Here is a 21,861-nt window from a genome sequence, read left to right as displayed (position 1 = left end):
CTTTATCATTTCTAGTACTAGCAGATGACTATGGGACGGTGATGTCCCACAAGTAAGCTACATTCATTCCACCAAAAAAATTCAGGCCTCCAAAAAAAAAGAAACTCCAGTCCTCATCCATCCGCCACGATACTGTGGACAACAACAACACAATATACCTTGGAAGCCCTAGATTGATTTAAATGCTAACTTACTATCCCTCAAATTTTTTATTAACAGAAAGAATGCGCAAAGGAGAATAAAATTTCGTAGTAGTGACATCCGTTACCCTGTATTAAGTGCTAGTATCAGTCTCACCCCTTTAGATGAAGCAACTGCTTTGTTGAGCGTTCTATCGGTGTCACATTCATCCACATCCGCCTAATATCACCCACAAAGGGCAAGATTGACGGCGTCGCTTCTCTTTGGTGCCACGTTATTCCTCCGGAGTTGGTCGCGCGAATCACCCGTTGCAGTAATAGAGAGTAAGCAGTCACTTGGCTTAGACAATCCTCACAAATACACTAGCAGTGGCCGCAGCAAAAGTTGCCCACATTGGCGATGGTGCGGCTGCAGTTGGGCTTTCCATATATATTATTGCTGACCAACCTTCGTTTCGTTGCAAATGAGCGCCCAGTCATCGCCATCGACGTGGTCAGCGACTAACTGCGAGCACAGCCTGTTCCTCTACTCTGTAGGAAGCACGGCGGCTGCGATAGTTGACTATTTGGCTACCAAAGGAAGCGCCAAGCACGATGCCAAGCTGTAGAGAAAGGCCTGGTCCCTTGTGAAGGCCAAGAGATGAATAATACTCGTAGTGCTCGTACGTCTTACTACGGAGCATGAAGTATCTCTCAGACTGCCATGGCCCTGTGAAATTCGGCTTGTGGGGCCTGCGCTATATTTCAAAAAGGCCGTCTTTTCCGTATTACCTGGAGTACGAGCACTGTGGCTCCGTGCTTGGTGCATACATGTGCTGTACGAGTATTCGACGCTTCTTCGAGAATCACAGTGACCGGGCGATGATTCCAAAGCTTAGACGACGACTGACTTTGCGCTGGCGGTAACGTTAACTCAACTCAGACTCTAGTGTGCATCTTTGAGCCGATCGTCAGGCACGAGGCGGCTCCGAATGAACCAAATGTGGCTGATTGTCTCGTCCGTGATGCTCAGCCTCACGCCGGCACGGAGCGTTTCTTCGCGCCAAGAGCAAATCTCACCGCTGATTGATGCGTTAAATGGAGTTTGCAAGAAAGCTACCCCTGCAGATGCCTAGCTTGGGCTGAAATTAGCAGCGGACGGAGCCTTGACGGTTAGACTAAGGAAGGACGGTGTCGGATATACTTCGCAGCGAAGAGCGGAGAGAGGCAGAAAAAGAAGCTGGTGGGACTTGTGCTGAGTTTTGTCATGGCGACCCCTGGCCTCTCCATCAACCCAAGAGCGTTTCCGAGATATTTTCAGACCTTGGTCAGGCAGTAACGCAGCAACACTTCCCCGTACGAGTACAGGCCAACTGTCCCTTGACGATGGAGTTTGAGGACGGGCACCTGTAGAAAGCGCATGTATGCTCGGACGTGAATCTTTGGAGTAATTCTACTGCTTTGTGGCTGTTCCCAGCGCGGTCAAATCCAGTATTTGCAAGTCTTCGCTGCCATACTGTTTATATAAAGCATATTGCCCGCGTGGATGAGGCCAGTGAAGCCAAACTTGCATAGCAAAGATTAAAATTAGCATAGGGGAGCTGCTAAGGGTTTTGGCTGGGCTTTTGGAAAACACGAATAGCTCGTAAACCTCTCGGCCAGGTCACAGGATTAGGCCTAGCTCTCAACCTGGACCTATCACACACCCTAGGCATAAGCGTCTTGAGGCTCTAGTGCCCAGGGTCCAAGATGTCTACAAGTAGATTGGTGCAGGGCTGGATGGATTCCTATCCCTGGTATGAACTATTGATAGCGCAAAGCAGTAAGCTGCAGTTGAGTGAAGCCACGAAGGAACTAGGTTATCGCCTGTCGCATACAAAATATGACCAGAAAAGGAAGATGGAGTCACGGCTGAGCCATGAAATATCTAAATATATAATCATATTACTACCACTATATATCTAGCGGCTTTCCCATGCATATGGCTCCATGCCCCCCAGAATTACAGATATACTAGGATAGCAGCAGCCCTAAATCCTGTGAAGCACCGTCTATTCATCCATTCTTTCCTTCTTCTTTCGGGTAGCTACACTTTATTCCAACTTCGATCATTCATCATGGTCAAGGTAAGAAAGACTCTAAGGGCTTCCAAGGTATGGCTGTACTAACTAAAAGTTCCAGCTCTCAGTCTCTTCGCTTGTAGCGGGTGCAGCCCTCGCAGCCGCTCTTCCCTCATACCTGACTTCTCTTACCGGCCTTTCTCCTCGTTCTCCCAACAGTGGTCAAATCACAGCTCGTGCGACTGGAGGAAAGGTCACCAACAAGAATCTTGCCCGCTTTGATAATAGCAACATCGAGGACGGCGTAGGCAATGGAACTGACTGGTATCATCTCTATCTTGGCAACGGATCTGTCGCTGCCGGATGGCCCTCCAAAGATAAATGGGTTTCATTTGAGTCCATGTAAGTCTTGATTCATGCAATAATAGCATGGCCAGCAAGTTAACACTAGAACAGGTTCGAAAACTACAAGCTCCAAATGTACGTCGCCTGTCAATATCTGAACTGGCGACTTCCCAACAATGATATCGATGAAGTGGTACGTTGGCAGTCTAAACTTGCCCAATAATCTCATCTAATCGTTGTAAACTGCAGCAAGCTATCTGGGACGGCATTCAAACCGCATCTGATGCTACCGGAGTCGACCATCGCCTTATTTTGGCTATTATTATGCAAGAGTCTCATGGTTGCGTGCGAGTGAATACGACCGATCTCGGCGTCCGCAACCCTGGCGTTATGCAAAACCACAACGGCAAAGCCTCTTGCAATGATAACAAGAAACTTACAACACCATGCCCGGCAGCGACAATTCACGAAATGATTAGGGAGGGTACTGCTGGCACCACCTCGGGTGATGGTCTCGCTCACTGCATCAACCTGTCTGGCAATGGTGATGTTTCTGACTACTACCGCGCTGCTCGCATCTATAACTCTGGTTCCCTCTCAAAGACTGGTAACTTGCAGAGCAACATCGCTACTCATTGCTATGCCAGCGATATCGCCAAGTAAGTTCATATTGAAGGCATCACTTGGACCATCGAGGTAACTAACAGAGATATAGTCGTCTTACTGGCTGGGTCTACGCACCATCAGCCTGTACGTGTGACGATGACCCTAAGAGCTGTGGCGTTTCAAACAACTAATTTTTTTTTTCCGGCTTCATTATTGTTATTATCATTATTATTTTCCTTTACTGTCATATTTTACGACGGGAAGTCGGGTGGCCATCATATACCCAAGCGTTGATATTTAAAAGTTTTCGGCTCGGCGATTGTTTATCGCAGCCATGGTTATAAACAGATAGAAGAACCATAAGGGTTATACATGATATGAGGATAATCTATTATGGAATAGAAGTATTTTAAACGAATCATGACATCTTTCATTCAGTCAAACTAAGTATTGAAAATGCAATCAGCAACCTGCAGTTGTCAGTGTCGCATTCGTGATATACAGGCTTCAGTGGTGAGACTTGAACGCCAGAATGGAATAAAGATAGGTCTTAAAAGAATGTAAAAAGACCAATGAATTACTCTTCTCGGTAACCAACTATGCTATCAAAATAGCATATACTGTAATATGGACTATAAAGGCAAGTTGTCACAGAAAGATGAAGAGCTGCGAGTGTGACGTGACTTGGTCGAGTCAAAATTAAACACCGTGCTACGAGAGTTTTTGGTTGCTTCATGTTGCTCTATGTTGCTACCGACCTGGATCGAGGCATGCTATATATCCTGAGCACCTGCGACTTCAGCCAGAATACCTTTCTAAAGTGCCATTTTTTTGCGCTGGACTTTGACAAGACAACCGAAAGCGGGTTTTCTCCTTATATGAATCATAAATCAACCACCGACGTCGATGCAAAACGCCAATTTTCCGATTCAGTCATGCATACTCACAAACAGCAAACCATTATGACCTGAAATAAAGAGCAATCGCCGGAAAGAGATACATGCATGAATGGAGAGGCTATGTATAACATAAAAGTGGTTCAATGCCAGCTTCTAGAACTAGTTCAGCTAAGGTTATAACGAGAGATTGGACCTAGCAGGTAGTAAGTTTAAAAGCTGCTATAGGTTGATGTCGATCGGCTCCAGCCATTTGGATCCATGGGGTAGTTTTACAAATAACGAGATGAACCGATGCGGCAAGGAAGATTGTTACATCAAAGCACAGCGACTCAGCAGGGTTCAAAGAGAGACGCTGTGTAGTAAGTAATACACGAAATCAGTCTACTTCGTATTGACCTGGCCTCCGAAACTTTGCAAAGTATCAACAATATGAAAGCGCGGGTTGCGGTGTTTCAAGCCTTCTCTCCATTGTGTTCATGGGTTTCTTCTCTGCATCGAGAGGCCCAACCGGAAGCGCAATCCATCAAATGCCGCGAATTTCCGAGTTAAGGCGTGAGATAAAATTTCTATCGCTCCGGCTCGTGCACTCCTTAGCGTCGGCATTCTCTCAAGCGCGCCCTTTACCTCACTCTCCAACCAATCATTTTAACTCTTGATGCACTTGTCTTAACTAGATGCCCTGAATGCCCCGTTTTTATCCTTACACTTAACCACATCGTGCATGTAAGCAGAACTCATGTCAAACGTCTTTCACAGGGCGCGGCATGGGTTTACAGTTCTGAGCTGTGATAAAATTGCTGATACTAAGTGGCTTCTGGTATATGTCTAGTAGATCTTTGCATCATCTCATTAATAATGTTATGTATAATTTGGCTTGATTGTGGGTTGCCTTAAACTTGATGGCAAGTGCCCCCTATAAGCAGAAACTCACACGCACATCTCTCGGTGATCAGCCGAGTCATCAAGCTGGAGCAGGTTATGGAACACGACCTTTCACTTTTCTTATCTCACTTTACTAAATCTATGTATAACAATGAATCTTAGACACATATAATCCACTAATAGTCCCGCAGACTGCACTTGGTAGTCATGCCATTGGCAGCGTGCTCCACCAACTCGGAAAATTTTACGTTTGTGGAACATGACTCGAAAGCTTCTAGAAATTTTCGTGCCGCCACAAAACAGGCTGTAATACACCATCTTATTTTGGGGAGGCACCAATCTCAGTGGCATCTATGGGCTTCCCCATTGTACCAGGGATACTGTGGATAGATTTTACATCAAACTCAAGGCATCTTGCATTGCGGGGGAACGCATGTTAATACCACGTTCGTGCGAGCAGCGGGATGGGTTCGTGGAGAGCATAAGCGGACAGGGTCGTTCGCACAACTGACTGTCGACATCCACTCAGATTTGACGGATTTTCGGCATAGCTATGGGTCCAATCTGAGGAATATTCCACTAGCTTATCGGTGTAGCTAGTCCAACGGTTTAAAACCCCATTCTTCGGCTCTCAGATTTTTCCTTCCTGACCAGCCAGCCCCTTCGTTCTGAGTGACGTGTGTTTGTAACTCCCTTTTCGTGGGAAAAACATACGAGTACTTGGCATCAACTGAAGCGGTAATCCATCTCCTGGGTCTTCAATATGGCAGATAACATTGCCGCTGCGCATTCTGAAGTCTACGCTCAGCCTTCTACGAAGGGTAGCGTCGGCAAATATGAAAATCAGCAAGATGATTCAGGCCATGGAACCGACAATGACATCTTTGGAGAGACGAGCGATGAGTTGCAGGCCAGTCGACTGAAACAGATTGCTGCAGATGGCAATGCGCATTTCCACCGACTGGGCTGGAAACGCCTGGCTATTGTAACCATCGTTGAAGCCATTGCCTTGGGAGCTCTCAGTTTACCAGCGGCCTACCATACTCTCGGAATGTTCCCGGGCGTTTTCCTTACCATCACACTCGGATTGATCACGATATTCACAAGCTATCTAGTGGGACAAGTCAAATTGGCCTATCCTCAAGTCTCTCACTATGCTGACGCTGGAACACTCTTGTTTGGAAGAATTGGCTATGAATTGTTTGGTGCTGCCATGGTTCTGGAGCTTGTTATGTCTGTCGGCTCACACGCCTTAACTGGCAGCATCGCTTTGGGCACCTTGAATGGGAATCACATCTGCTCTATTGCCTTTTCAGCTATCTCGGCAGTCATCCTATTCATACTGGCTATACCACCTTCCTTCACCGAGATAGCTATTCTTGGCTACATCGACTTTGCATCAATCATTGCTGCTATTGGAATTACTATTATTGCTACAGGTATTAAAGCGCGAGACTCCTCAGGTGGACTTTCTGGCGTTGAGTGGTCTACGTGGCCTCGAGAAGGTGTTACCTTTTCTGAGGCTTTCGTGGCAGTAAGCAATATCATCTTTGCTTTCAGCTTTGCCATTGGCCAATTTTCATTCATGGACGAGATGCATACTCCCAAGGACTTCATGAAGTCGATTTGGGCATCCGGTATTGCCCAAATCATTATCTATACCCTGACCGGCGCACTCTGCTACGCATTCATCGGCCCGTCCATCCAGTCTCCCGCATTACTATCGTCTGGTCCTCTTATTTCCAAAATCACGTTTGGTATTGCGCTGCCGGTTATTTTCATCTCCGGCTCCATTAACTCGACGGTGGCGCTTCGATATATCCATGGTCGTCTTTGGAAGAAGTCAATCATTCGATATGTTAATACTCCCAAGGGCTGGGTTGCCTGGATTTCGCTCGCAGCAGTTCTGACGATTATTGCTTGGGTTATTGCCGAAGCTATTCCCATCTTTTCCGATCTGCTTTCCCTTGTTTCAGCACTCTTTGTCACTGGATTTTCTTACTGGATCCCCGCTATCATGTGGTTCAGATTACTCTGCAAGGGAAATTGGTTCTCGCGGAAGAATATCCTCATTACTCTGGGAAGCATACTGGCGTTTATAATTGGAGTTGTAGCTCTCGTTGCTGGTACATACGCCACTATTGCTGATATTGTAAGTGTAATAGCTGTTCATTCACTGAAGATAGATTGGCTAACTTTGACATAGATTCGAGAAACATCTGATGGAAGCACCACTCGACCCTTTTCCTGCAGAAGATGATGTATTGTGAAAGCGTTGTTTAAATATAGAACACTTTTGATTGATAGAGATACCGAAACTTCTGGGCCTCCGTACGGCATATGGGCCATAATTTAGTACGCACCAGTAGCCATATTGCTCATAACCCTTCTTTACTGATATGATAATACCCTCTGAAAGTCGTTCTTGGAGGAACGCAACCTCATAAACATACGTGTGGGCCAAGAGATTTGATGGAATCATTGTAAAAACAATGAATGAGGTTCCTTGTATATTTCGAATAGAGACATTGATATCCCTCTAAATATCCACCCGCTCTGTTGTATCGCGTCGAAATTATGACTGACCACAAGTGGAACGTGGCTACGTGAGACGGCCAAAGAAGAGCTTTTTAGCGACCGAATGATAAGGTAGATTTTAAATACTACTAATACAGCAACAAGAATACTCTAGATATCATCTTCATTCTCCATGATGTCCAGAGTGTGTTTAGGACCTTTAAACCATTTATGAGCGTAGAGAAAATAATAGAGCAATGCGCCTCCCCACACTGTTCCATTCACAACTGCGGAGTAATTCATGACGGATGCTTCAGTGATGTCAGCATGGCTCTGCTTCAACTTGATGACATCTGAGGGTGGGAGACTCACGATCAGGATTTGGTCCTTCGGTCGGGAACATGCATAATATTGTTGAGAAAGTCAAATACATCAAGGCAGCAATTGAGATAGCAACGCTAAATCTGCCGGTGTAAAACGGCCCTGGGCGAAATTTCTCTCTTCCCCAGAGTATGCGGCACAATATTGGAATTGCCCAAGCAACGTTATTGCCGGCAGCTGCGAGCGAGAAAAGGGCGTTTGCAGCCGCATTGTTGATTAAGGACAGTAGGCCAATAATGATTGCCGTCAGACAAGTAGCCCACACAGTTCTCAATGGCTGATACCCGAATGTTTTGCTTATCTGTCTGAGGAATGAAGAAAACGGCAATGCCCCATCGCGAGAGAATGCCCAGGTCTGTCTAGACGCTGCCACAACCTAGACACAAGCCGTTAGCCTCATTATATATATATATATCTGTGTGTGTGTGTGTGTGTGTGTGTGTGTTAAAAAGGAGGAGAGTGGATCGGGGTTTGGAGATGTAGAACAAACGGCCATTGCCTTCAATGCCACGTACAATGCTGAGTCCCATGAAAAACTGTAAGATTGAGATAGCAGACATAAAGCCCAGGGCACCGCTTTTCCCCAGAGCATTGTAGTAGATCTGCCATTAGAAAGTTAGAACGAGGAAAAGTTGGAGCTGGGCTTTCGAATCATCAGCTAGAATTTTACCTGAGCTATTGGCTGGCCAAAAGGTGTGGCCAGAATTTCCTCAAAGTTGTTACCGGCGCAGGCAGCTAGCACTGCAGTCACAAGGAAGCCGAATATCCAGCAGCCTCCAATTGAGGCGAGAATACCGATCGGCACTGCCTTTGTTGGGTTTTTAGCCTCCTCGCTCATATGCACACAAGAGTCAAATGCTCCGATTGTCCAGATTGGAGAGAGCCAAGATAGCATAAAGGCCCACCCCGATGGCCACGTCGTCTCATTGATCGAATAGCTGAACACGTAGCTGCCTGAATTGATGGGGATGTTGCGCAATCGCATGCTGACGGGCAAGGCGATAATTGTTGCAATAATTAAGGCAAAATTTGCGACAACAAACCAAGTCTGAAGATGGTGCATGACCCTTCCGGCGGAGCTCGCCAGTATACCGTGACAGAGCACCGTTGCCACGAATATCGCATAGAGTTGGCCTCTGCTAGGGATCCATTCCCCATCACTACTGATGGTGCCAAGTGAGACAATGAAGGATGCGAATCCATCTAGACGGGAATTAGCTGGATCTGTAAACAGGATTTATGACGGTCCTGCTCTTACAGTCTATTGAGCAGATGCCCCCAATCAACCCTATTGTGTTGCTATATCCAACAAGGAAACTCAGCGGGTTTTTATATCGTTCAGCTGCGAAATAATGTGTCCACCAGTAAAGACCGCCAGATGTCGGGAGCGAAGAGCCGAGATCAGCCTAACAATATTAGAAGGGTTCAGGCGGGGATTAGCATGCTATAAAACTCACAATTGCCAATCCAACAACGAAAATAAGAGCGCTTGCAGAGAACCATCCCTATAGCTGTCAAACCACGTTGGACTAAGGCACCTAAGATATATACTTACCCAAACCATTCCAACTGGGCCTGCGGGAACGGAGAACCATAAGGTTGCGGATATAGAAGGGAGAAGTCCCATAATGCTAAAGGCTATAGCAAACACCTGAACACTAGAATAATGGCGCTGAAGTTCCTGTTTGTAACCGATACTTGCTATGTAACGCATCAGTATGGTAGAGCCTCTAGTCGGGAGCACAGCAACACTAAGCTCACCTAATTGTTGTGTGTCTGCTGCATTGGCGAGAGCAGGATCATATTCAATAGATTTTTCGTCTACATGATGTTGATCTTCTACTTCTGTCACGACACCTTCCAGGTTCTCACGAGAGTCTCGAGGCGCCATGGCTCATACCGACGCAGCTGCGCTATAATTGGATAATGATAGAGATGACGACCAGAAGTTGACTGGGAGGACATTACGTGTATTGGAATTCCAATCTCGCACATATATACGTAGAGTTCGTTATCTTGCCCATTCATAGAAACGGCTTCGGATTCGGATTCGGACTCCATGGTCTTGATAAACTTGAACTTAGCCTACAGACTATCTCGGATCCCCACGTATCTAGTCAAAACGCGGGGAAATGCAAGGGAGTGGTCACTAGATCGGCTCCCATATCTCTTCAAGCTTTAGTCTTTATCTCCCGATATGGAGCCCTTGCAGTTCAAGCTGAAAAGGCTGCTCTGGTGTTGCGTACTCCGCACGAAGCACATAGAGCCGAGGCGATATACGACGTCAACGGTAGCACAGATTTTCATGTCTAGCTCCCTCAATTAAGCTAAGCCAGCGTCATTACGAGGCAATTAAGTAAAATCGGTTGGTAATGCGGTCTCGCAGCAAATGCGAACTGCAATAAACCCAATGTAGATTAGATCTTCCGGAATCAAGCAATGTGATGCAGCATACTACTGTGAAGCTACTAAACTCTGAAGCCGAACTACGGTCCGATATTCTCCTTTATTAGCGGCTGAAACACCACGGCTCCTGTCCGTCATTCTGGGATTTCTCTATAAATGAAGTATTCAACCTTGAAGGAATTAAAGTTAGACATGATCCCCATATTTCATTGATGAAGACAATGTGCAGTGCAGTAGAGCTTATAGTGTTGCGATGTGTTTTTACTCTGATTTGGCCCCAAGTAATCTCAGAGATTCCTGGCTGCGTAGACGTTTATCAAGTTCCCGAGCTTGACCCAGTTAATTCGAAGGTTGAGTTGAGACTGAGAGTGGGTACCTTAATGATGCGTGTTGAAAGTTGCTCTTTTAAGGAACATATCATATGAGTTATACTGGACGGCTCAAGATGAGAGGACAGAACACAGTCAAAAAGTGTTATTTGAGATAAAAAGTTCCTGGCAGTTGAGTTCATAATTAAATGGCATTTGCTTTAATAGGATATCTTTGTCAACCGGGGTGCATCTTAAGCTGAAGAAATTAAGTCTACTCTCTGAACATCTTGCAACTCTGCGTCTGGCGGCCATTTGTGTGCTTTAGGACGCTACATCGATTGATGTGTGTGACTCTGCAGCTGCTTGTGCCCTGTGAATGAACTAATCCTGGTCCTTTAATGTCCTACACGGCCCCAGATTGCTCCAAACCAAAACTACCTTAACTTGCGATGGTTTCTGTGGACGCGACATATTCTCAAGAAGACGTTGCGCTAGCAGTGACTTCTAATGTTTTACCTCAGAAACTCAATGACTGCCGCGAAGAATTGATCTGGCTGTTCAATCCAGGGAAAATGCCCACACTCGGGAATAATGACGACCTGCGAGTCGGCTATGTGCTCTGCTGTAATACGAGTGACATTCTCGGTGCATATTGGATCCTCAGAACACCCCAAACATAGCGTACGGGCCTTGACTTTATCGAGTCCAGCATAGAGATCAAGGGTCTTGATCTTGTCGGCTGCACCCTGAGCTTTGTAAACCCACCACGAGGGCTCGCCCATTGCCTTCTCAAAGGCGGGGTAATCTTTGTCTGGGTTGGCTGGATAGAAAGACAACCTCACGCGTAAGTTTTGAAACCACTCCTCCTGTGACTGAAATTTCTGAGTTTTGGCTATCTCAAGTGCCGCAATGGCCTTCGAAAATGCTGGATTACCCTTTCTCTCATCCAGAAATCGTTGCCAAGTGCGACTGTCATCGTATCCTTCGAGCCAATGTGTGAGGAGGATTAAGTTTCGGACTGAGGCGGGGTACCGCTCAGCATACGCTAAGGCGATGGTGCCTCCATTGGAATGACCAAGCAAATCGATTTGTTCAAATTCCAAGTGTTTTCGTAAAAGCTCGACGTCGTCGGCCATATCGGAAGTGCTCACCATGTCTTCTTGTGGTCGCTCGGAGGGGCCTGAGCCGCGGGGCTCTAGGTATATTAGGGTGAATTGAGCCTCAAGAGGCGAAAACCCAATTTGAAGATACTGAGAAGAAATTCCCCATCCTGCTGCTTGAACAATAAGATATGGTCCAGATCCTCGCACCGTATAAGTTAATTCGATGTCCAAGCCTTGGAACTTGTGAGTGCCAGTGCTTAAACCCGGGTTTGCCATTTCGTCAAATGAACGTTAAACAGGATCGGAAATTATATGAAAGAAAACCACCTAATTGAGCATCAACAACTGATAAAAGCCAGCTTAATTAAATGGTTTGCTCACACGATGTGGTCTTTACATTTCTCACTTCGCGTGATATTATTTGGGGGGAAACACGAGTATTTATGCGTTGGACTCAAAGGCGTTTGGCATTTGAACCATGCCTGGTCTATCCACTTGAGTTAAGCATGCCCACCTATGTAAGCTAAGCAAGCTACATTAAATATTGGATGATTCAGTTTTTGGGAGTCTCATTTTCACCATCTTGTATGATTCAAACTGTCGAATGAGAAATAACTTTATTTATTCAGTTTCGAGAGACTTTACCTGTCACAAAACTATATTTCCTGAAGGAACGATCCTTAAGGCGTCACTCTAATCTCAAAACCGATAATGCTGAATCTCAAAATGTGTTACAAGACGTACTTGTTGTCACAACCTAAGAGTAAATTTCGCACTAGGTAACTAAATCAGCTCACTTACGGCGCGTGGATGACGAGGAGTAAGCAGCAATGAGTCCGGCAAGTTGCAGTCCATGCCCCTCACACTTGGCCCCTCGTGATTGGGCGAGAGGATTAAAGGCTATTGCAGCAGCGTTTCATCGTTTTTGAGTATAATTTGCATTGATGCCTGGCTTGACCGCGCGTCCATCCACATTCATCCTCATAACCTACGCTAGTCTTGTCATATTCATTTTTCAGTATACTGTACCTATTCTACTTTAACTGTGGGATAACGTAATATTTTAATACTAGTTTAAAATTAGAACCTTTAAAATCCCCCGAAACCCCTCTCCATCTTCCTAAGATCACGAGAAATTGAAGCTTTGCCATCTTTTGAGGGCTCAATTCCATCACAAAGAGATAGAAAAGACCCCCTCTGTCCCTAAGCAAAAGCTTTCCTATAGTTTCAGCAAACGTCCCTTCACTATGGATACTTTGACAAAGAAGATTGTGAAAGTTTCCCGGGGCTTTTCCTACACATATTATGTGTCAAAGGCATCAAGTGGGAAGCCAACCATTCTTCTCCTTCATGGGTGGCCGGATCACGCGGCACTGTGGGAGGATCTCGCAACACGCTATCTTATTCCACAAGGATATGGGGTCATTATACCTGACTGTTTAGGCCATGGCGATACCTCGAAACCTACTGACCCCGAGGTGTTTAATTCAGCCGGATTGACTGGCGACTTTATTGAGATCCTAGATGCTGAGCATGTTGAAAAGGTCATTAGCAGTGGGCATGATTGGGGCGCGGGTCATGCTCACCGCTTCTATGTTTTTCATCCTGAGCGTTGCTCTGGATTAATCATGCTGAATTTTCCAGCATCTCCTCCGCCACAAGGACCAATTGTGATGGATCAGCTGACTCCGGCCATGATCCAAGCTATTGGCTATTTCACAGGCTGGTACTGGGCGCTGTTTAGCGATCCAGTTGCTGGGCCTGCACTACTAAACGAGCATGCCGAATCGTTGTTTACGGCGTTGCACGCGGAACCAATAGAGTGGATGAACACGCTTTGTGCAAAAGATGGACTCAAAACCTGGCTGGAGCAGGACAAGAAAGGACCCGTGCAAGAGTATGCGACCAATCAAATGCGAGAAAATTTTATTAATCGCATGAAACGGGATGGATTTGAATCGTCTTTGTGCTACTATCGATCACTGCTAGATGGCCGTTTTTACGAGCAAGATTCGCGGCTGCCGGCTGAGAGATACCAAATCGATGTGCCATACTTATTCATTGCGGGAACACAAGACGTTGTTTGTCGGGCGCAGGGGATTGAAGCTGTTAAAACTCTTGGATTGGCACCTCACCTAACAGTGAAAGAACTAGATACTGGTCATTGGAGTATGCTCGCGAAGCCGGATGAAGTCGGAACCTACTTTCTAGAGTGGCTTAGGGATAATTATTAGTGCCAAATAGATATCAACTGTACAGCCGAGAATTGTATTGGCTTGAGGTAGCTTCAATATGTTGACAGGAGGTACTATTGCGCAACTGCTTAGTCTATCCTTGATGTAGGTCAAGAGTCTTAAACACTTTCACATTATCCACACGCATGTCAGTAGCCATGTCTAGAAGCGGGCCGTCACGAAACGTACTAAGAAAGAACACGTTCAACAGCCCTTGTGGAATAAAAAATAGCGCTGTTGACATCCATTCTATTGTGCTAGCAAACTCAGCCTTGTTGTTCGATCGATACGGAAGGGTGGGGTTGTACAAGGAACAGATCTTGCAACTTACCAGTTTGAGAATGAGAATGCGAAGTTCGACATGCCACCATTGAACTAAGCGATCTGTCCCCCACTTAGGCATCTCGCTGGGTGCGCAACTCATGTTCGACTATCTCTAGATGGCATTGCCCCGTACTAGTTGAGATACCCCGACGTATGTCAAGACGCCAACTAACTAGATGACGCCAGTTCAGGCTAATAATGCCTTCTCTGCTAAGCCCATGCCGGTGTATTACTTCCTCTTCTTGGAAAGACGGCATTTCCTAAGGGGGAGCTGTCTCGTATGACATGAGCTAAAGTCTTGTGGCACTTATCCGCGGAAAGGAGTGGTCCCGCGGAAAGATTGATTCAGAGAAATGGGAAGCTTGTTGAAGGATTACAGTTATGGAAAATACGTGATACGACTAAGGAATAATTACTACATATATCGCTCGGCATAGTTGCCAAGGGCTTGGCACATCTGCAACTGCAAATGCGAATTCTGCAAACATTTTTGTTAATTTTGTCTTCTCTGGTCTGTGCAAAGCTCATGCAGTTTGGAATGCTAGTCTAAGAGCTAAAGCATTCATACAGGTTATTCCGGGTGCTCCAAATCGTATTTTTTCTCACTATTTACTAGGAAACACAACTTCTCTTCTCCCATAGAAGCTATTGTCTTCAATATCGTGTTTTTATATTATTGAGCTGAAGCTCTTTCCCACGGTCCTCGAGATTAATTCATCAATTTTTACACCATTTGCGTTCCAAAGACAGAGATCTGGCAAAGAGTTGAGCATTCGAAAACAATGTGAGAGAAAAGCGGGGCGTACAATGCCTGAAGGGCCTAAAAACACACGTCCGAATGCACGATAGTTGCCCAATAGCTACAGCAAGTCGAGGAATATTCTTTGTATCCTGTACAAATAGCATTGCTTGCTTTTGGTAAATTGCTAAACCACAAGATAACGTGACCTTTTTCTTCGTGTTTATCCTTTCCGTCTTCTTCTCTTTTGCATCATACCGGTGGGAAGTTTCCACTTTCGGGAGAGGTCTGAGTTGGTTCCTGCTAATTGTTCTCAAGACGTTTTCATCATCTAAGCGGACTTTTCGGCCGAGAGATACGCAAAGTGCTCAGCACCCGATTACCTGTTGGCCTGTAAGAGTACTAGTTATGTATTCGGATCTGGTGAACGAAATCGTTCCCGCTAGCGTGTGATCAAGGTTCAGTAAATTAGCGGTCTATCAGGCGCCACTGGCCTTGGGCACCTGAGCAATACATGCTCTTCACAGTTTGGAGCTATTAGTGGGCAATTGAATGCCTTATCTCATGACAAAAGGAGGCCTTGCAATTTAAGAATGCCGACGCCTCCCATCACTCAAGCTCGCTTTTTTCAGTACTAGAGAATGTGTTAATGGCGACACGCTCAAGCTGAAAAAGCTGAAAGCACTGTGAAGTAGGCCTCTCACAGTAAAATTACCAGCGCAGATGTAGCTTGAATTCGGAAAGAAAATGTTTCTACCCATGATTACGAGGTTGTAAATCTTGCAGTGAAAGGCGACCCCACTGAAGAAGAAAATATCACTTACCTTCCAGCAAATGAGATACGATTCTTCCACTACTCTCACTCCCTTTTGAGAAAAGAAAAGCCGAATTCGTCCGGCTTACTCAACGATGATGCATACCCTTGCATCCTATAAAGACCAATCTGCCATAATTGATTACTACTCATGTCATTTCATTATAGCATGTCCGTTATCAACCAAGTATAGATGCAAGTGGATATGCCAATGCCAGATGATCCGTTCTTCTTTGTGGCTCGCCAATCAGTCAAATGCAACTGAGTTTCCGCGATTAAAAAGAAACCATTGTGCAACCCTGTTGAAATCTTGCTCGGCAACATTTACTTAGTAAAGGGCAATTGTTGATGATAACAGCTTGCGTGGAGTCATTCTGAATATGACGCTCTACGGCTATCTTCTGGCTCGAACAGCACCCCCGCTCTCCAGAGGGAAGATTAATTTGATCATCGGATAGAAAACCTCCGTACGTGTTTCTGAGGCTGAAGAGTAATCATTATCAGTGGCTTCAAATATAGCGCTGCACCATTGGTGTGCAAAATCTTACTCGCCCCAAAAACCAGTGTGCTGCTTACTCGATCCATTAATATTTACCGCTTTAGGCTTTCTCACAGTGGGCGCGTGTTGATATTAACGGGGCACGCAAATTCAGCGCACCTCAAGTATTTATATCACCACTTCTCCCAAACAATTGCTCTTTAGAGATCATACGATGTTAAAAGAGGGTTTATTACACTGCATTAGATTCATGTGCTTGAATCATATTAGTATCACCTTCATTGGATTCTAGTTATATTTGTTCAAACCGCCGACTCTCTCTTCCCCATCTCATTTCATTCTTATGTCAAACATGTCGCCATCAGCGGTGCCACAATTTCATGTGAAGAAGATAGCAATTATAGGCGCCGGACCTAGCGGCCTTTCTGCTGCGAAATATCTAAGAGCACAAAACTCCTTCGATTCTATCGTCATATTTGAGCAACAGAAAGAAACTGGAGGCATATGGAACTGCTCAAAACATCCACTTGTATCGACCACAATCCCGAAAGATGATAGGCTCAAGTTAACGAACAATTTCATTGGAGATAGCTCAAGCACACTGTCACCGATTTATGACCAACTTTACGCCAACATTCCCATACCGATGATGCGATTCTCTGATCAGCACTTCCCTCAAGGAACCTTATTGTTCCCTTCACGCGAGGTCATCCAAGCCTATCTACTCACATACGCCCAGGAGGTGATGAGCCTAATTAAATTTGGCGTTGAAGTGCAACAACTGGAACCTCTTTGCGAAGGAACCAGGACCACTTGGGCATTAGAGGCAAAATCTGCGCATGATAACCAGACCATAAGAAATACGTACGACGCAGTAGTTGTTGCAACGGGACATTACTCGGTCCCATTTATTCCAGATGTTAAAAATATCAAGGAATTCATGGATACACATCCGTCTATCACATCACACTCCCGCGACTACCGTTCGCCCACGTCCTTCAAAGATAAGAAGACCATAGTCGTGGGCAATGGAGCCTCGGGTACCGATATCGCCCTTCAAATCAATCGAGTATCGCATCGAAAAACAATGGTATCCGTGAGATCACCAACGCCTCAACCACGGCTAGCCTACATGGCTTGTGAGGAAGTCCCAGAAATCGAAGAATTTCTTGTCGATCAAAGAGGGATTCGATTCAAGGATGGGAGAATAGAGACCGAGATTGATGCTGTGATCTTTTGCACAGGATTTTTATACGACTATCCCTTTCTTCGTGATCTAAACAAGAAGCTTATCACGACTGGTGGCGGCGTACATGGACTTTACAAGCATATATTCTGCATTGATCACCCAACGCTAGTTTTCCCAGCACTCAATGTGAAAACTGCGCCCTGGCCACTTTCTGAGGCACAAGCTGCTCTGTTTTCTGCTGTATGGTCCAACAATATTCAGCTCCCCTCAAAAGACAGAATGCAAGAATGGGCCAAAAAGCTTTACGAAGATGAAGGCGAGCAGCTGCATATATTTCGTACATCATCATCTGATGGTCTATACATCAACGAACTTTACGATTGGGTGATGAAGTCACACCACAAAGGCAAAGAGCCGCCATTTTGCACTGACATTTCTTTTTGGCAAAAGCACATCTTTCCCCAGGCTAAGCTCAAGTTTGAAAAGGACGGATACAAAGCGACTAGTCTAGAAGAGCTCGGATTCTACTACGAAGAGGATTGGAGGACAAAAGTGTAAATAGTCAGGCATTGATGACAATTGAGAGAAATATATAAAGGATTCTTTTTCTTTCTTTATTTCTTTCTTTTTATAGCTAAATACAGATATTCGTAATCCTTTGGTATCATGCCTCTCAAGCAAAAAGTGGCAGCGACGGTGCTGTTGAGACCACAGCGTCGAGAATTTTGCTATATCCCACGTAGTTCTCAATAGCTAGATCATTCTGATTCCAAATGGCTTCAATCATCTGCTGCATTAGAGGAATATGATTGGATCGATGCTCTATTTCTTGGTTTGTGTCAGCAAGAATGGACAGTATCTGGAGACGCTGTGAATCTTCATTGGCTTCGCAGGCTATGATAAACAGCGGCCATGCACTCTCGCAAAACCCAAGGTTTTTTAACAACAGTATACCCTCTCTCACAAGCCTTCGGTGCGAAAAAGAGGATGTGGAGACATTGGATACCGTGCGATTGAGATATATCAATGCAGCATATTGATAAAGACAGCTCAGCATGTCTTGCCTGTTCAACAATGACTCCAAGTGTTCGTGAAAAGTTCCATATTCTCCTATGATTCCATATATGTTTTGTCGGAATTGCTGGAGTCGCTCCATATCCGTGTTGTTATATGGCAAATCGGCGCTTGCATAAGTCGATGGTCTCTTGCAAACGTTTCTGACAAGGTGAAGAACATCCATGGGACAAGTAATTCGATTAGCAGCCTACCACCAAATTTAGCTTAACATCCATGCGCCGTTATGTGGCAAGTCATGTGCCTTACTATGGGGTCGTCGATTATTATATTGGTGGGCCGTATCGCCAGAGGCCCTTTACAAAAACCATCAACGGTGCTTAGCTCTGCCCAATGGTGAAGGCTGAATTCGGACATCACTTCATGGTAATAGATCCAATCCATCAATACGGCGCAATCATGTTGATATAATGCAACGAATTCGGAAGCGGCAGAGATAATTTTCTTCGCTCCACAAAGATAAAACCGCCATAGTCCTCCTGGCTCGGCAGTGTTGCAAACCTAAAACAGTCAAATTCCACATCTGTGATAGTCGGGGGTGAGAGTGAATATACTTCACATTGATATAGAAGCATAGTGGCAATAAGATTTTGAAGAACACCTTCTCTGTCCATCCTAGTTACATTCTTCTGCAACATTGAGATCAGGCGAGACTTATGGCTCTGGCTCTTTGAAGGCCCCAGGAGTAGTAGAGAAGACAAGGCGAATATACCTTCCATCACTGGATTGACTGATGAGCCATCATTACTTATTGCCATTCTCATAATAAAATGGGCCAGTGACTCGTCAATGACGGGTGCCAAGATTCGCGTTTTCGTTTCCTTGACTATTAGAGCAGAGTTAAGCGGCGTAACGTCTCATTGGGGCTTGATCACCCACAATAGTCGAACAGTTGATAATCTTCCCACAGTAGAGACTGTGAGAGGATTGGTAAGTGCGGCACTCGCAATGTATGTAAGTAATGAGCTATGCATCCTACGTTAGTGAGACAACTTGGATGAGCGTGCAGCAGTCAAAGTTACGTACCGAGCTCGCGATTTTCTTGAAGCGCGTCAGCTAATGCTACGTCAGAAGTGAACGCGTTCAGAAACATCACGCCTCGTCCCCGGTATTGCTGTGATAATTTGGCTAGCCCTGCTGTGTCGCGGTTGACTAAAGCTCGCCGCTTGTTGCCCTCTCGAGGCCAAGACAATTGCATGCCATAGCCTTTGCACGGCTGCAAGGCCTTAGCACAATTAGTGCATGTAGGTTTTCGCAAGTCGCACCGAACTTTGCGAGCTAGATAGAATACTTCAGCTTCCAAATTAAGCAAATTACTCAATGGGTCTTACCTCGACATGTCCAGCACCCTTTGATACCCATCTGGAATAACCAATATGACTCGTGCGACTTGTCGACGCTATTTCCTGTGGCAATTCTTTCGCGCCGAAAGACTACGATGAGAGTCTTTCGAGTAGGCTCCTTGTATCTTGAGTTTATAGCTAGGAATCTAGGAAAGAGTAAGGGAAACTTGTGTTCGAAACTAGCTTGCGTGGTCGCTTAAGGGACTGTCGGTCGCGACTATTTGCAATCCGCTCTTTCGACGGACTTACAGAGCTTACTAATTGCCCGGCATTTAGACGGAGTAAGCACGGAGCTATGAAGCATCTAAAGACAAGGTGGCGCCGACTTCAATACTACTATTCATGTAGTTTGGGTAGAGCATGAGTGGCGTAATAATTTCTTCCGCTAAAGCGGTGTGCATAGATGATGTATCCAATAGAGAGAAACATCAGAGATGACCGCACAAATATTGACTCCCTACCGTTTATCGTTGTTTGTCAAGGTGGGCTAGATGCTATTATCCACCGGTGTCTTAGTTAGCCCTGGCCTTTCGCACAGTCTTCGTTGTTTTGTCGCTATGTGAACGCATGGTACCATGATATCCGAGTAGACAAAGCAGAGAATGTCCATTCGTCCCTTACTTCCAAAAAGATCACAACGGCAAAAAGATTTGATTTCGTGTCTGGGTAAAAGTACTCTGGCAGGTCGGACCACAATAGTACTACAAGTACGACATGACACAAATTGGTATTTGACCCGTAGCGGTGTAATCAAAATATCTTTTTACGAGACCTTATGATATGCTAATTTATGCTATTGGCGTTCGAATATACAACTCCTCAAGCCTGACATCACAGCTTTCCTTGATGATCTCCGTTCAAAAGCCATCACAGACCAGAACAACAGAACCCGTCTTAAGCACCAATCTTCTGTAAAGCCTCAATGGTCATCTCCTTGAGCGTCTTCTTCTTCAACGTCAAGTAGCCATCGCCATCGAAATCCAAGCCGTCAGCTAAGTCGCCCGCTCCACATCCATTGAAAGCACCCACAAGAATGGTAACGAAGAGTGCACCGAAAGGATTACCAGCTGCGAGGTTCGCATTGCGTTGATCAAGTAGCTCTTGAGAACTAACGTGTGTCTTCTCAAACTTGGTGCCCAAGATCTCCTCATAGGTTTTCGTGATTTTGTTCATAGTAGTACGAATCTCGCTAATACGAATGCGTTTATTCTTGGTTTTCTCCTCGTCCATTTGGAGCACTGCGACGATAGCAGCTCCAAGGTAAGGGAGTGTACAGCCAGAGAAAGTAAAATCTCCACTGTCAACGACAGTAACTTTACGATTCTTAGGGTCAAACGAGCCAAAGGCGCCCTCAAGCCACCCGTCCATAAAGGCGGATGGAATCAGAGTCGTGAAACTTGTAGGTCCACCTTCTTGGGCCAGAGAAACAAACTTGCGGGCCGTGAGCACGGGCGAGCTGTCTTCAGGCCAGTTTCCACCTTCAGTCAAAAGAGTAGCTGCGTCTGGGTGCAAAATATCGAGAGTGTACTCCGACGGGAAAATGCGCCGGACGCCAGCCTCTTGCGCGGCCTTCAGCAGCTGCTTATCAATAATTTTGGATGGAGGTCCAGAAATAAAGGAGAGAATTGCATCAGCTCCGGTGAAGATTTTCACAAGTTGATCGTGGTTGTTGTAGTCAACCGCAATGAGGTTTGCGCCCGGCCTGGATGGTACTCCTTTGCCGCTGTCGGCTCGGGTCAAGATGGTAACGTCGAACTTCGGCTTTGTAGATGCCAAGATGGCGCGGATGGCATGATCTGCCACCCAGCCGGTGCTTCCAGCAATAATGAGTTTGGTGAAAACCATGGTGAAATGGATGTTTTATTTTGTTTTGCTTTTTAAGAGGTGATAGCTTGATAATGTAGAAGAAAGTCGAAAGCCGAGTTCGATAGATATCCTCCCATTATATAACTCGGGGCGTAGGATACAACCATGGTGGTTTTTCACATTCATTGTGAGTTTTATTGCTAGTGTTAC

General features: G+C 45.5%; 8 protein-coding genes across 8 annotated transcripts; 4 read left to right on the top strand and 4 right to left on the bottom strand.

The window, feature by feature from the left end:
- The first annotated feature begins 2,124 nt into the window (after window positions 1–2,124).
- On the top strand, window positions 2,125–3,549 carry M431DRAFT_116828 (hypothetical protein). Its single transcript, XM_024911977.1, has 5 exons — window positions 2,125–2,245; window positions 2,301–2,581; window positions 2,636–2,717; window positions 2,774–3,183; window positions 3,240–3,549. The coding sequence occupies exons 1-5, from the start codon at window positions 2,237–2,239 to the stop codon at window positions 3,319–3,321; spliced, it is 864 nt and encodes a 287-aa protein (XP_024773262.1). The 5' UTR covers window positions 2,125–2,236; the 3' UTR covers window positions 3,322–3,549.
- Window positions 3,550–5,962: 2,413 nt separating this feature from the next.
- On the top strand, window positions 5,963–7,171 carry M431DRAFT_495547 (hypothetical protein; the record flags this gene model as incomplete). The annotated part of the gene is made up of 2 exons (XM_024917377.1): window positions 5,963–7,063; window positions 7,118–7,171. The coding sequence occupies 2 exons, from the start codon at window positions 5,963–5,965 to the stop codon at window positions 7,169–7,171; spliced, it is 1,155 nt and encodes a 384-aa protein (XP_024773261.1).
- A 428-nt stretch (window positions 7,172–7,599) lies between these two features.
- Window positions 7,600–9,523, bottom strand: M431DRAFT_86496 (hypothetical protein; the record flags this gene model as incomplete). Its single annotated transcript, XM_024923686.1, has 7 exons — window positions 7,600–7,739; window positions 7,801–8,185; window positions 8,325–8,411; window positions 8,480–9,012; window positions 9,068–9,215; window positions 9,267–9,314; window positions 9,365–9,523. The coding sequence occupies 7 exons, from the start codon at window positions 9,521–9,523 to the stop codon at window positions 7,600–7,602; spliced, it is 1,500 nt and encodes a 499-aa protein (XP_024773260.1).
- A 1,186-nt stretch (window positions 9,524–10,709) lies between these two features.
- Window positions 10,710–12,012, bottom strand: M431DRAFT_508701 (hypothetical protein). The gene has a single exon (XM_024919152.1). It carries the CDS (start codon window positions 11,903–11,905, stop codon window positions 11,039–11,041), a length of 867 nt encoding a protein of 288 aa, XP_024773259.1. The 5' UTR covers window positions 11,906–12,012; the 3' UTR covers window positions 10,710–11,038.
- Window positions 12,013–12,772: 760 nt separating this feature from the next.
- M431DRAFT_508700 (hypothetical protein) lies at window positions 12,773–14,002 on the top strand. The gene has a single exon (XM_024919151.1). The coding sequence runs from the start codon at window positions 12,877–12,879 to the stop codon at window positions 13,861–13,863; it is 987 nt and encodes a 328-aa protein (XP_024773258.1). The 5' UTR covers window positions 12,773–12,876; the 3' UTR covers window positions 13,864–14,002.
- Window positions 14,003–16,591: 2,589 nt separating this feature from the next.
- On the top strand, window positions 16,592–17,986 carry M431DRAFT_87052 (hypothetical protein; the record flags this gene model as incomplete). Its single annotated transcript, XM_024923756.1, has 1 exon — window positions 16,592–17,986. One exon carries the CDS (start codon window positions 16,592–16,594, stop codon window positions 17,984–17,986), a length of 1,395 nt encoding a protein of 464 aa, XP_024773257.1.
- Window positions 17,987–18,084: 98 nt separating this feature from the next.
- On the bottom strand, window positions 18,085–19,916 carry M431DRAFT_144107 (hypothetical protein). The gene is made up of 6 exons (XM_024912669.1): window positions 19,834–19,916; window positions 19,529–19,780; window positions 19,382–19,468; window positions 19,057–19,328; window positions 18,752–19,003; window positions 18,085–18,692 (listed from the first exon to the last, which is right to left on the bottom strand). The coding sequence occupies exons 1-6, from the start codon at window positions 19,862–19,864 to the stop codon at window positions 18,102–18,104; spliced, it is 1,485 nt and encodes a 494-aa protein (XP_024773256.1). The 5' UTR covers window positions 19,865–19,916; the 3' UTR covers window positions 18,085–18,101.
- An 823-nt stretch (window positions 19,917–20,739) lies between these two features.
- On the bottom strand, window positions 20,740–21,690 carry M431DRAFT_495541 (hypothetical protein; the record flags this gene model as incomplete). Its single annotated transcript, XM_024917376.1, has 1 exon — window positions 20,740–21,690. The coding sequence occupies one exon, from the start codon at window positions 21,688–21,690 to the stop codon at window positions 20,740–20,742; it is 951 nt and encodes a 316-aa protein (XP_024773255.1).
- Window positions 21,691–21,861: the final 171 nt, after the last annotated feature.

Source organism: Trichoderma harzianum (assembly GCF_003025095.1).
Source record: "Trichoderma harzianum CBS 226.95 unplaced genomic scaffold M431scaffold_7, whole genome shotgun sequence".
Classification (NCBI taxonomy): Eukaryota; Fungi; Ascomycota; class Sordariomycetes; order Hypocreales; family Hypocreaceae; genus Trichoderma; species Trichoderma harzianum.
Note: the sequence above shows the minus strand (reverse complement) of the source record. Positions and strands in the feature narration are given on the sequence as shown.

Coding starts and splice junctions, on each gene's coding strand:
- M431DRAFT_508701 (XM_024919152.1), bottom strand. CDS start 11,905: ATGGCAAACCCGGGTTTAAGCACTGGCACTCACAAGTTCCAAGGCTTG.
- M431DRAFT_144107 (XM_024912669.1), bottom strand. CDS start 19,864: ATGGGTATCAAAGGGTGCTGGACATGTCGAG. Junction 19,781..19,833: donor AGGGTGCTGGACATGTCGAG/GTAAGACCCATT, acceptor TATTCTATCTAG/CTCGCAAAGTTCGGTGCGAC. Junction 19,004..19,056: donor TGCTTCTATATCAATGTGAA/GTATATTCACTC, acceptor TGACTGTTTTAG/GTTTGCAACACTGCCGAGCC.
- M431DRAFT_508700 (XM_024919151.1), top strand. CDS start 12,877: ATGGATACTTTGACAAAGAAGATTGTGAAAGTTTCCCGGGGCTTTTCC.
- M431DRAFT_116828 (XM_024911977.1), top strand. Junction 2,582..2,635: donor TGGGTTTCATTTGAGTCCAT/GTAAGTCTTGAT, acceptor ACACTAGAACAG/GTTCGAAAACTACAAGCTCC. Junction 2,718..2,773: donor ACAATGATATCGATGAAGTG/GTACGTTGGCAG, acceptor TGTAAACTGCAG/CAAGCTATCTGGGACGGCAT.